The following is a 13,266-nucleotide window of genomic DNA, read 5'->3' as shown; positions in this document are numbered from 1 at the left end:
ATCCTTCTGCTGATAGTACAGAGCCTTGGGGGCAAGCCACATATGCTCAGTTTGGTGTGTATTGCTAGAATGTTTTTGTTTTTTTCTTGGGAGAGTGCATGAGATCAGCACAGGGCTAATCAGCACTGTCCAGTTAGGGGGTCAGGGGTTATGCAGCCTCATAGGACAATCAAGAGAATGAAAACTCCTCCTACAAGCTTTTGTCAGTGCTTTGCTGGACATTGTTAAAAATCGCACATCTGCTCTAACTGCTGATGAGAAAAGGTATTTAGCAGTTTATATTTACTCAAATAATTGCATTATTATATAGGATATAGTGAATGCAGGGTCCGGGGAGAGCAGATATAGAGAATGCAGGGTCCGGGGAGAGCGGATATAGTGAATGCGGGGTCCAGGGAGAGTGGATATAGTGAATGCAGGGTCCGGGGAAAACGGATATAGTGAATGCAGGGTCCAGGGAAAATGGATATAGTGAATGCAGGGTCCGGGGAGAGCGAATATAGTGAATGCAGGGTCCAGGGAAAACGGATATAGTGAATGCAGGGTCCATGGAGAGCGGATATAGTGAATGCACGGTCCGGGGAGAGCGGATATAGTGAATGCAGGGTCCATGGAGAGCGGATATAGTGAATGCAGGGTCCGGGGAGACCGGATATAGTGAATGCGGGGTCCGGGGAGAGCGGATATAGTGAATGCAGGGTCTGGGGAGAGCGGATATAGAGAATGCGGGGTCCGGGGAGAGCGGATATAGTGAATGCGGGGTTCGGGGAGAGCAGAAATAGTGAATGCAGAGTCCTGGGGTTTAGTAACACTTTGATGCACAATGTATCAAAACATGATGATGTGAATGAACCCTTACAATTAATAATTTTCAGATAGGCTGGAACACATCAGCTGGTTAGTGAGAAGGCCAAGAAGTTAATGTCTCTATGTCTGATTGACTGAAGATATTGATTTAAATTTCCAAGTAACAGAGAATTTACCCTTTTTCAGAAGCAACAGATGACAACAACTATGTAAACGTGAGGGATTCTAAGGGTAAGTTCCCAACCAAGTCATACTGAGGTTTATGTGGTGATGATGAAAATGATGAGTATAATAAAAATAATAATAATAATAATATTAACCACTTCAGCCCAAAGCCTTTTCTGGTACTTTTTGCTTACATTTTAAAATCAGTATTTTTTTGTTAGAAAATGTCTTAGAACCCCCAAACATTAGATATTTTTTTAAAATAGAGGCCCTAGAGAATAAATTGGTGGTTTTTGCATTTTTTACGTCACACAGTATTTGTGCAGTGGTCTTTCAAAAACATTTTGCTGGAAAAAAATACACTTTTTTGAATGTTATTGCAAAAAAACACAATACATAGCTGAATAAAAAAAAATTATGCTACGCTGAGTAAATAGATACCAAACATGTCACGTTTTAAAATTGCGCATACCCGTGAAGAGGCAACAAATGACACATTTTATTATTCATAGTTGACCCTTTAAAAGCCTTTACAAGTTACCTCTTTAGATTTACAGAGGAGGTCTGGTGCTAGAATTACTGCCCATGATCTGACGTTTGCAGCCATAGCTCACATGTGTGGGACGATCACTGCGTGTGTGGGACCAACGTGTGCATTCACCTTTGTGTGTGAGCACAGGGGGAATGGGGGCACTTTAATTAGTTTTTTTTATTAATATTTTTAATTTTTTTTTTACACTGTTGTTTTATTTTTTTTTTCTTTTGCTCACTTTTATTGCTGTCACAAGGACAGCAATAGACAAGTGACAGGTACTCTTTTTGGAGGAATTTGGGGTGTATAAGATCCCAAATCCCTCCTGCACTTGAAAGCTTTCAAAACACCAAGATTGGTATGTTTAATGCTTTCAGATTTTTAAAAATGGCGCCGAAAGTTTCAGAATAAACTGGAAGTGCAGCTGCAGGCATCACCCCAGTATAACCACCGGGTACATCACTGGTCTAGAAGTAGATATTAGTGCTAAAATAAATTATTATGATTTTTAACAATATTATTATTATTTAGTATTATTAATGATGATAATAATAATATTTTTTTTATTATTGTTGTTATTATTACTATTATTGATAATAATATTTATAATTAAAAAAACATATTATTATTGATGATGATGATAATTTTTTATAGTGCTATTATTATTATTGTTAATAATAATAATATCAGTGATGGTGATGATAGTAATAAGACATTCTTATTATAAATTATTATACACAATAATATGTTTGTATTATTACTATTATTGTTAATAATAAAAATAGTAATAATAGTAATAATAATTATCACATTACCTTTTATTAGGCAGATATAAAAAACAAAAATACCAATAAATGTGGTTCTGTTTTTCTGTTTTTCTTCTTTTTTTTTTTTTAAATGTTAAAGTGTATGTTTAGCTGGAAACTTTTTTTTCTAGTTTTGTTTATTTAGAAGCCCTAATAGAAGCCCTAATAGAACTTTACTGCTATCTATAGCTCCATTAGAAAGACATTTACCATCACTTCCTATCCCACTGAGAATATTTTACCAGACAGAAAGTGAAGGAGCACAGACTAAAATTAAAATGTCCAAAAAATAAATATACTTTAAGCTGACTTCCAGCCTTCCCTGCAATCTCACAGTTGTACAGGTTTCTCTCCGTTGCTGAAATTGCTTAATCTGACTTTGCTGCACACTGTGAGCCTCTCCAGTGTTTAGCTTTTCCCTTCTCTACTAAAAAAAAAATATATTTTTACACCTGTTAATGTTGCTGCTGAGAGCTCCCCTCAGTTCCTGCGTGACAAAATGTAGTCAAATGGGCAGCAATTGAGGGAAAATCTCTCTGCATGTGGTTGGACCCCTGGGGGACAGGCCACTGTAATAAAAAAATGTTCATTGACTTCTTTAATTAAATACAGTATGTATGTAAGAGCATTTATCATGTTCATTGTCTATACAGTCATACCTTTATGACCAGCCATTTAATATTGAGTAGGTCCCCCTTTTGCCGCCAAAACAGCCCTGACTCGTTGCAGTATGGACTCCACTAGAGCTCTGAAGGTTTGCTGTGCACCAAGCCATCAGTAGAAGGTCCTATAAGGTTTGAGGTCTGGCCTCCATGGATCAGACTTGTTATTCCAGCACATCCCACAGATGCTCAGTTGGATTGAGATTTGGAGAATTATGAGGCCATCACTTCAAACTCATTGTTGTGTTCCTCAAACCATTTTTGCAGTGCATCTGCTGAAATAGGCCACTGCCATCAAGGAATACTGTTTCCATGAAGGGGTGTACTTGGTCAGCAACAGTGTTTAGGTAGGTGGTACATGTCAAGTAAGATCCATATAAATGGCAGGATCCAAGGTTTCCCAGGAGAACATTGCCCAAAGCATTACACTGCCTCTGCTAGCTTGCCTTCTTCCCATACTGCATCCTTGTGTCATCTCTTCTCCAGGTAAGCTACGCACACCCACCCAGCCAAGGCAACACCTCAAACTCATTGTTGTGTTCCGCAAACCATTTTTGTAGTGCGACGGGCACATTATTCTGCTGAAATAGGCCACTGCCATCAAGGAATACTGTTTCCATGAAGGGGTGTACTTGGTCAGCAACAGTTTTTAGGTAAGTGGTACGTGTCAAGTAACATCCACATGAATGGCAGGATCCAAGGTTTCCCAGGAGAACATTGCCCAAAGCATCATACTGCCTCTGCTGGCTTGCCTTCTTCCCATACTGCATCCTTGTGCCATCTCTTCTCCAGGTAAGCGACGCACACCCACCTAGCCAAGTCATCACATTAAACTCGTTGTTGTGTTCCTCAAACCATTCTTGAATTCATCAGACCAGGTTACCTTCTTCCATTGCTTTGTGGTCCAGTTCTGATGCTCACGTGCCCATTGTAGGTACTTTTGGCTGTGGACACGGGTCAGCATGGGCACTTTGGCTGGTCTTCAGCTAAGCACCCCCATACCAAACAAACTGTGATGCCTAATTTTTTCTGATTCAACACCTCAGCTTCGGGGACAACCTGTTCACTTGCTGCCCAACATCTCTCACCCATTTTCAGATGCCATTGTAACAAGATAATCAATGTGATTGGCTTTGCCTGTCAGTGGTCATAAAAAGTATGGCTGATTGGCGTATACTACCGGGAGTTCCCTTTTAGAAGTCCACTCCAAACAAAGTGAATGTTATAGTTAAAAAGGGAGTTGAATCATTCACTGATTCATAGTTGGAGAGCCACCCAGTGGTAACTCTTTCCACAGTGACTAGCAGCCTTTCTCCGCAGTCTTATTCTTTCTGCTGCATAATTTATCTCCACAGAGTGGGTGGGATTCCCTGACACTGAGTGAGCTGCATGGGCAGGGCTGGGATCCTCCCCTGCCTAAAGAGGTCCCTGCCCCCAAAGTACCTGATAGACATCAGAAGCAGTAGACAGCTGCAACTCTCTGCCATATATAAGATGGAAGGATCAGGTTTTATTGGGCAAACTGATGGGATATTTTGGATTGAAAGGTCAGCTGTATGGGCAGAGGCTGCAGAGGTTGACCTCTCTTTTGAAAATACTGTTTGCTTGGCTCTCATGCTAATCCAGTGGCTTCAAACCAAGAAATGCAGGCACCTAACCCAGGCTGACTCCATGTTTGTTTTGTAGAGATGGTGACGGCTTTTGTTCTTTTTTTTTTCCCCCTCTGTTAGAGAGTCTGGATTATGTCAACGTGGATGAAGCAAAACCTCACAGTTCTTCCCATCACAGTGAGTTTTATGTTGTGACGGAAATGTCTTTTACCCTATCTGCTCCCCCTCCAACTAGCCATGCCCTTTCTAGAATATCCTCAATTCTTCCTGCCCATTCACCCCGGCAGCGTCGGGCTGTATTGCGTTGAGGTGCCCTGAGAGAAAGTGCATGCGTTGTACCATAATGCACTCGCTGTGGTGTGAATGGGCTCTTTCAGAATATTTGACAATGTTTGAACCTATTTCGATCTTGTACCTATATACCCCTTAATGGCCAGGGTATTTTTTACTAGGGATGCACCGATACTGGTATTCCCCACTGCTTATGTGTGAACCCGGGTTTGTGGGAAACCTCCCTACACCAATCCCATGCTGTCATAAAAGGAAAAGCTGGGGATTTAAAATCCCTGCAGCTTTCTTTCCCCTCAGTGCAGGAATGACAGTACGGGCTAGACTGTTTTTGATTGGTCAGCACCACCACGTTGCTGAACAATCAGAAGCCATCTAGCCTGTACGGTCATCCCTGCAAGGTGAGGAGAGAGATCCATTTCGCATTTCTGGGGATTTAAAATCCATGCGGCTTTTTCTCCTCTCAGTGCAGGGATGACAGTACGGGCTAGACTGCTTTTGATTGGTCAGCACCATCATGGTGCTGACCAATCATAAGCTATCTACTGTAGCCCATACTGTCATCCCTGCAAGGTGACGAAAGAAAGCCACTTCACATTTCTGAGGATTTAAAATCCCCGCGGCTTTCTCTCCTCTCAGTGCAGGAATGACAGTACGGGCTAGATGGCTTCTGATTGGTTCACACAGGAGCAGTGGGGAAACCGCATGTGATTAGGATAGGAATCACATTGCTTTTATGTTCAAATTGCATGCTATTCTCTGTGGTGCAATTTGCGTTTTCACATTTTGTATGGGCGCAAATCGCACCTCAAAGTATCGATACTCATACTCGCTGATCAAAAAAGGGGTGTCGGTGCATTCCTAGTTTTTACATTTCCTCTATTGGTCAGTTTGTGTGGCAATAACTTTGTCTTTGCTTAAAGTATACTGTAACTGAAGGCAAAACATGTTTTCTTTAGTTTTGGATGGAGTGGAGAGGGATTAGCACCCCTGTCAGTTTTATTTGCGGTCTGTGTTAGGGAGATCCCCCTTCTCTATTTGTCCTGTTTACAGGTCTGGTGGTAGCCTATTCTGTGCCTTAGGCAAGACCAGCTACTTGCCCCCCCCCCCAAAAAAAAAAACATGTCTGCACTATGTGCTGCAAAAATGGTAAACTCTGTTCTGTGTCCTTTATTCCAGACAGCGATGATGATGATGACATGCCGGATTATGAAAATCTGGGAAATGACCATATAGGTAAGATGGAGCAATGTTTTACAATAATGTGGAATGAGCTGCAGTGCAGAAGATTGCTGCGGCTGAGGGGTAGGCAGTAGAGGGGGTAACCTTGGGTGCTTCAGCAAGAAGGGGGTGCAAAAAGGGCAGGACCTGCAACCTATGCTGATCAGATAGACTCATGGGGGGAGGGGCACTTTGGCCTTTTGCCTTGGCTATAAAAGGACCTAACGGTAGCCAAGGAATGACAGGCGTGAACCAGGAAGTGCCATCATTAGTCATAGGGGGATCTGGGAAGGGATGTTCCTCAGTCAGATCCTGCTCTCCAAATTTCCGCTGTTTTCCAAGGTCCTGGGCTACCTGGAAGAACAGGAGAGTCAGGGAACCACCTTTGGTGGGGGGGCACCCTGGGCCGTAACCAGGCAGATCTAACACTCAAACTAATGTAGCTCTGTATTTATTAATACATCATGAAAGGTAGGCAAAAAAAAACAATTAAGTAATTAAGTGCAGGGATGACATGACTGGGGGGAATAGAGGGACAACATACAGGGTTAAAAGAAGGGTAGGAAGTTTTGAGAGTATGGCTTACCTGATTGGATGGGGATGTTTGGGAGGGTTCACAGGGAGGAAAAGGAGTGTCCGATCTCAGGAAGTCCAGTGGGGAAGTTGGAAGAAGAAGCTTCCCACCCTCGCTCCCCTTCGAGCTTTGGTTTGGATTGTCACTGGGGCCTTGGCGGTGGTTGGCCTTTGGAGGAGGAAAGAATTCTGTATGGAGACAGATTCGGGACCCATCAGTGGTATGGGGGCCTCGGTACATTCTGGTTAACAAGGGGTTAACTCGGAATAGGTAAAATGGTGGTCACTGTAGATAAGTAGGGTTATCTCTGAGTCTGTGTGTTGTGGCCGGGGATAAGTAGGATTGTCCCCAAGCCGGTGGGTTGCAGCTGGGGGCCTAAGATGTAAAAATGTTTTCCGCAAAAGTTAGGTTGGGTTTATGGCCCTCAAATGACCACCACGTTTTCATCTGTTTCTAATTTTTGGAATGTTATGTTATTTATGTTGAAATAATTTATTGGTTATTAAAAGGCTGCTATGGCCATTTTGACTCCAAAAACTTGGTTTGCGTATTTTGTATAGCTGGAGCGGTGGAGGGTATGGCCTAGCAGTCTTGGTTAGGTTGGAAGGCGTATATTCTACCCTTGTCATGGTTTTTTTTTTATGTAAGCAGTGTAAGTACCTACATTTTACTTGGTTTTAGCATCTTGCAGTCCTTGTACAGCAGAGCTCAAACTGGGAGGGGAAAAAGCTGCAGCAGCCAATCAGGTGTGCTGGAATGCTAGAGTCTTTATGAAGCCCCCTTTACATCAGAGGTCCATCCTTACTTTACTTACAGCATGGCTGTAGTTAGTGTAGCAGCAAGGCGGGAGCTTGGAGGTGACAGGTATTAATGGAGGAAGTTCCATCCTCTTGCAGTTCTAGCAACCAACTGACTTAGGTCAAGACAGCGCAGAGGAGGAAACCTGACTTTAGCTGCAGGCTTGGTGCAATCTTGTAGTGGGTTAGATTTGGCCTGCGGGCCACAATTTGGAGACCCCTGGTTTAGCACAAGCCCATGCTTGTTATCGTCATTGGGTGTACAGAGGAGCCTATCTTCTTGACCTGGTGGCAAGGGCTTGAAGGTGTGTATTATGAAATTAATTATAAATTAAAAAATAATAATTTGTGTTTCTCTTTGCAGGTTAAACCACCTAATTTGCTGATGGACAAGGCCTCCATTAACAATGGGTACTTCTCACAATAGCTAATTTTACCCCATTTTATTCAATGTCCACCAGATATACTTTTTTGGATCAAGATTGTACTAGATCGTGTTTCGTAAAAATTCTTCTGTCCCGTTCATGAGACAGGATTTTTACAGCTTCAAGCCAATCAGCGTTGTGACATTGGGTCACTATTTGCTTGCAGAAAGCCGAAAAGATCCTCATTGGACTGCCCAAGGTGCCGCCTTATCTTCCATCCCCATGCTCATTGGACCACAATGGTGGGAAGATTATTGAAGCTATTGAAACGCTTGGAGCAAGCCGAAGAGATTCTCATTGGACTTACCAAGGTGCCTTGTCTTCTATCCTCATACCCAATGGACCACAGTGGCAGGCAGTGGGTATAAACTTAGCCCCTAGTCCCCTCCAAAATCCCCTGTTCTGGTTGGGTCTGTCACAATGCTCATTGGACTCACCAAGGTACCTCATCTTCCATGCTCATGTCAGTTGGTCCACAATGGTGGGCAGGTTATTGAAGCCATTGAACTATTTGCTTGCAGCAAGCCCAAAAGATTCTCATTGGACTGGCCAAGGTGCCGCCTTATCTTCCATCCCCATGCTCGTTGGAACACAATGGTGGGAAGGTTATTGAAGCCATTGAAATACTTGCTTGCAGCAAGCCCAAGAGATTCTCATTGGACTTACCAAGGTGCCTTATATTCTATCCTCATACCCACTGGACCACAGTGGCAGGCAGTGGATATCAGTGGGTATAAACCTAGCCCCTAGTCCCCTCCAAAAGCCCCTGTCCTGGCTGAGTCTGTCACATTGCTCATTGGACTCACCAAGCTGCCTCATCTTCCATGCTCATACTGTATCAGTCGGACCATAATGGCGGGCAGGTAATTGAAGCTATTAAACCATTTGCTTGCAGCAAGCCCAAAAGATTCTTATTAGATTCACCAAGGTGTCTCATCTTCCATGTCATATCTATTGAACTACAATGGTGAGTAGATCTTTGAAGCCATTGGGCCATAAAGAAAGGAAGCCATGAAAGATGTTATGTTACTGTGACAAAGGTCACACTTTATCTTCTGCACCTGGACTTTCTCCAATTTTTGATGATAAGGAAAAGTGGGTGTGACTGTAAGATGCCAAAAACAACAAGTCTTCTGTCAACTACGTAAATGGAATATGAATACTTTCCAATGTTCTGCAGTATAAAATGCATCAGGTCCTCTTCCACACTAAGGGATGGAAAGATCATGGGAAGAATGGGTAAGAGATGGATGAACTGCAAATATGTGTCATGGAACCTTCAGTCTTTTCTACCCTACATGCTTTAGCTTTAAAATGACATTGTATCATGTCACTATTCAAAAAGGAACTTTTACATTTTTTGCATTTTTTTCACTGGATCTTCATTTTTTGCTAGATTTTCTTGAGAATGAATTTATAAACTTTTCAGATTTGTGGATCTTAGATGATTTTTTTAACTCGGAATGAATCACTTAAAAGCTGGAATACCTTAATTAATACCGTGAAGCTGGCATTATGCTTTCAGTGTTCATTGTCCTAAATAATTTACTATTTTCTGCTGGAACTTTGGGAAAAAAATATCCTGAAAACAAAAGGTTGAAGCCTACCTGCATCCTATCCTTTTCTGCTCTGATAAAAATAGACTTTATTGCCTATCTTGAGGGTCTAGTGGAAGGGTACACTTGAGAGTCCAATATTAAGTGCCCATGAGGACAACCGAGACTGTGGTCTACTGTATACTCCAGGAGCAATTTTTAAAGGCTCCTTCCAACATCAACTGGTATTTCTATTAAGTTGGCCATACACCAGTAGGATTTTGTTCGAATGTCCATACAGAAATTCTGAAAAATTGCTCACCAGAGTATTCCATCTTGCCATCATTCCCATATGGAAGAAAATATATTTGAAATATATTTTAAAAATATTCTTCCCAAATATATTGACATATATTTGAAATACAACAATTTTGGCCATATTCAATATATTTCAAAATATGTTTCAAAATATATTTCAATAAATATATATTTATTTATTTCAGCTACCTATATAGCGCCATCAATGTTACGCAGCACTTTACATATATATTGTACATTCACATCAGTCCCTAACCCTCAAGGGGTGTACAATCTAAGGTCCCTAACTCACATTCATACATACACATACTAGGGACAATTTTTAGACCGCATACTGTATGTTGATGTTAATGCATTTTTATTACAAAATATATGAAAAATATTTTTAAAAATACATTTCAAATATACTGTATGTCTTTAAAAAAAACAAATCTACATTTTTCCAATGCATTTACAAATATATGTAAAAAACATATGTTAAAATGACTTTTTTATATGTTAAAAAAAATCTGAAGAATATATTTAAAAAATATATTTTTAAAAATATTTTTCGTATATATATATATATATAACACATTTAAACATGCAGTGTGTGTGTATATATTTATTTATAGAAATATATTTTGAAATATATTGAATATGTCTAAAATTGTAGGATTTCAAATATATGTCAATATATATGGGAAAAATATTTTAAAATGCATTTCAAATATATTTTTCTTCCATGTGGGTTCATCCAACTAATTTAGTCAAAAAGGCCCTTAAAATTTTGTCCGTAACTGCTAATTGAATGGAATCTAAACCGTGAAGTAGAGGTTTCGATAATCTATTGTTACAATTAGTACGATTTTTCTCAAAGGCAAACTGTATTCACTATCAGAATTTCTTTTGTTAAAAAAAAAAAATTCTATCCTTCTTCAAATTTTCTCAACTACAGTCGAAAATGATCATCAATTTGACCAAAGTAAACATTAGAGGAATGAACGAACGTCCCAAACAATGAAAGTTTTTGAACAATATTTTCTCTGGTGTATGGCCGGCATTATGGGTGAGAGGCTGAATCACCTAGTGGTGATGCTCCATCGGGGACTCAATTGATGAGATTTTTGAGTTCCCAGCCACACCCATGTACCAAAGGGGTCTTGTTCTTCCTACCGAAGTTGACACATTTATTGGTTGAACTTGTGTATTTTTTTCAACCAGACTAAATATGTAACATACATAATAGAGAATAAAGCATGAGGAGGGAGACCCTGGGGTTGATTTAGTAGAAAAGTTGAAAATCTTCACTTAGTAGATTACCATCAGAATTTGAGTGCAGAATATCAACTCCTTTGGTAAACCTGGTTCTCTGTAGAAAACCTGAATGGGGAGAGAGATGTTAGAAAGCCAGTAGGCAGTATGATCTGCCATTACTCACCTGTAACGGAGGCGAGTTTTTTGTGAGGCTTTAGTGCACCCTTTCTCAAGCCTTTTAACAGAGAGGAACCCATGAAATGGTTCAGGGACCAGGCTGTAGGCTCAGGCCATGTCTACAGCTCATGGTACAATAGTATGGTGGTAAATGGGAAGAATGTTCCTTCACTTTGTGGTCATCTGGAAGAATCTCCACCTTACAGACAACACATTGGTGTCAGTGGCCACTTATCTGTGAGGCAGAAATTGCCCCTTGCTCAAGGAACCCCTAGCAACCTGTGGAAGAACCCTAGGCTCCTACGGAACTCCAGTTGAGGAAGGTTGTAGGATCAGGCCATGTCTACAGCTCATGGTACAATAGTATGGTGGTAAATGGGAAGAATGTTCCTTCACTTTGTGGTCATCTGGAAGAATCTCCACCTTACAACCAACACATTGGTGTCAGTGATTACTTATCTGTGAGGCAGAAATTGCCCCTTGCTCGAGGAACCCCTAGCAACTTGTAGAAGAACCCCAGGGTCCCACGGAACCCTGGTTGAGGAAGGTTGTTGTTTTGGAGTATTTTTATGTAACCTGAGATTTAATATGAATGTATTGTTTTATTTATGTTTTGTAAATATTATTTTGTTGACGTTATCACTTTGCTGATAAAACCTGAGATTTTTTTTTGTGGCGAATAAATACGTCCATGGTTCAGAAGCAGGACCGGTCTATATATATCTGAGATACGAGGTGGTATCAAAACGTTTCAAGGCAAGTTTTGTAACACGCCAACAGATGGCAGCACATGGCTGCATGCACAGTCACAAGGAGCATCGACCTTCGTAAGTCAGTGCGCCAAAAGACATCATCTTATGTACATCGGGAGCTGTGCAACTGGTGCTGTTCTGACACGTGCATTACTTCGTTTGCTATGTCATCATGGACACCAAGTTAAAACAAAGAGCAGACGTGAAATTCTGCTTGAAACTGGGCAAGTCTGCCACAGAGGCGTTTGACATGATTTAATATTATAGATGTGAGAAATCGTATCGCAAACTTAAGCCATGGTGCCTCCCTGAGATTTGACTTCCTGTTCTGCAAACAACAATAGGAAATAATCGTTTCCTTTCATCTTTATAATTCATTTTACATGTTATGTGTTTCCAATTTCAATGCCGTTGTGTATATTTTACATCATTTTTTATTTTTTTATTTTTTGCATGAGTTTGTAGAATAAAGCTTCTATACTGGATGTCACTGTAAGTGCGCTTTCTGTTCTCATTGTTGCATTAAAGTGTTACTAAACCCTGGACCCTGCATTCACTATATCTGCTCCCCCCGAACTCTGCATTCACTATATCTGCTCCCCCCGAACTCTGCATTCACTATATCTGGTCTCCCAGGACCCTGCATTCACTATATCCGCTCTCCCCGGACCCTGCATTCACTATATCCGCTCCTCCCGGACCCTGCATTCACTATATCCGGTCTCCCCGGACCCCGCATTCACTATATCCGCTCTCCCCGGACCCCGCATTCACTATATCCGCTCTCCCCGGACCCTGCATTCACTATATCTGGTCTCCCCGGACCCTGCATTCACCATATCTGCTCTCCCCGGACCCCGCATTCACTATATCCGCTCATCCCGGACCCCGCATTCACTATATCCGGTCTCCCCGGACCCTGCATTCACTATATCCTCTCTCCCCAGACCCTGCATTCACTATATCCGCTCTCCCTGGACCCCAAATTCACTTTCTTCGCTCTCCCAGGACCCTGCATTCACTATATCCGCTCTCCCCGGACCCTGCATTCACTATATCTGCTCTCCCCGGACCCTGCATTCACTATATGCGCTCTCCCAGGACCCTGCATTCATTATATCTTCTCTCCCCGGACCCTGCATTCACTATATCCGCTCTCCCCGGACCCTGCATTCACTATATCCGCTCTCCCAGGACCCTGCATTCACTATATCCGGTCTCCCCGGATATATGCCAGTCAGTACTGTTAAATCACTTATTAAGAAGGGAAAAATTCAGGGACTTCTTGATACCAAGCCAAGGTCCGGTAGCCCAAGAAAAATTGCAGCCGCAACTGCCAGAAGAATTGTTTGGGAAACAAA

General features: G+C 41.6%; 1 protein-coding gene across 1 annotated transcript in view; it reads left to right on the top strand.

Moving 5' to 3' along the window:
- Positions 1-10,183, top strand: part of LOC149457036 (uncharacterized) — an 84,335-nt gene extending 74,152 nt beyond the window's left edge. Inside the window, exons 10-13 of the mRNA XM_089684149.1 lie at positions 994-1,038; positions 4,703-4,759; positions 6,050-6,106; positions 7,827-10,183. Coding sequence (XP_089540275.1) covers positions 994-1,038; positions 4,703-4,759; positions 6,050-6,106; positions 7,827-7,831 — 164 coding nt within the window. The 3' untranslated portion in view covers positions 7,832-10,183. The remainder of the gene's footprint in view (positions 1-993; positions 1,039-4,702; positions 4,760-6,049; positions 6,107-7,826) is intronic.
- The last annotated feature ends 3,083 nt before the right edge of the window (positions 10,184-13,266 follow it).

The sequence above is a fragment of the Staurois parvus genome, unplaced genomic scaffold (assembly GCF_062004578.1).
Source record: "Staurois parvus isolate SC_StPar_1 unplaced genomic scaffold, SC_StPar_1.0 ptg000338l, whole genome shotgun sequence".
NCBI lineage: Eukaryota > Metazoa > Chordata > Amphibia > Anura > Ranidae > Staurois > Staurois parvus.
This window is presented reverse-complemented; position numbering and strand designations above follow the sequence as displayed.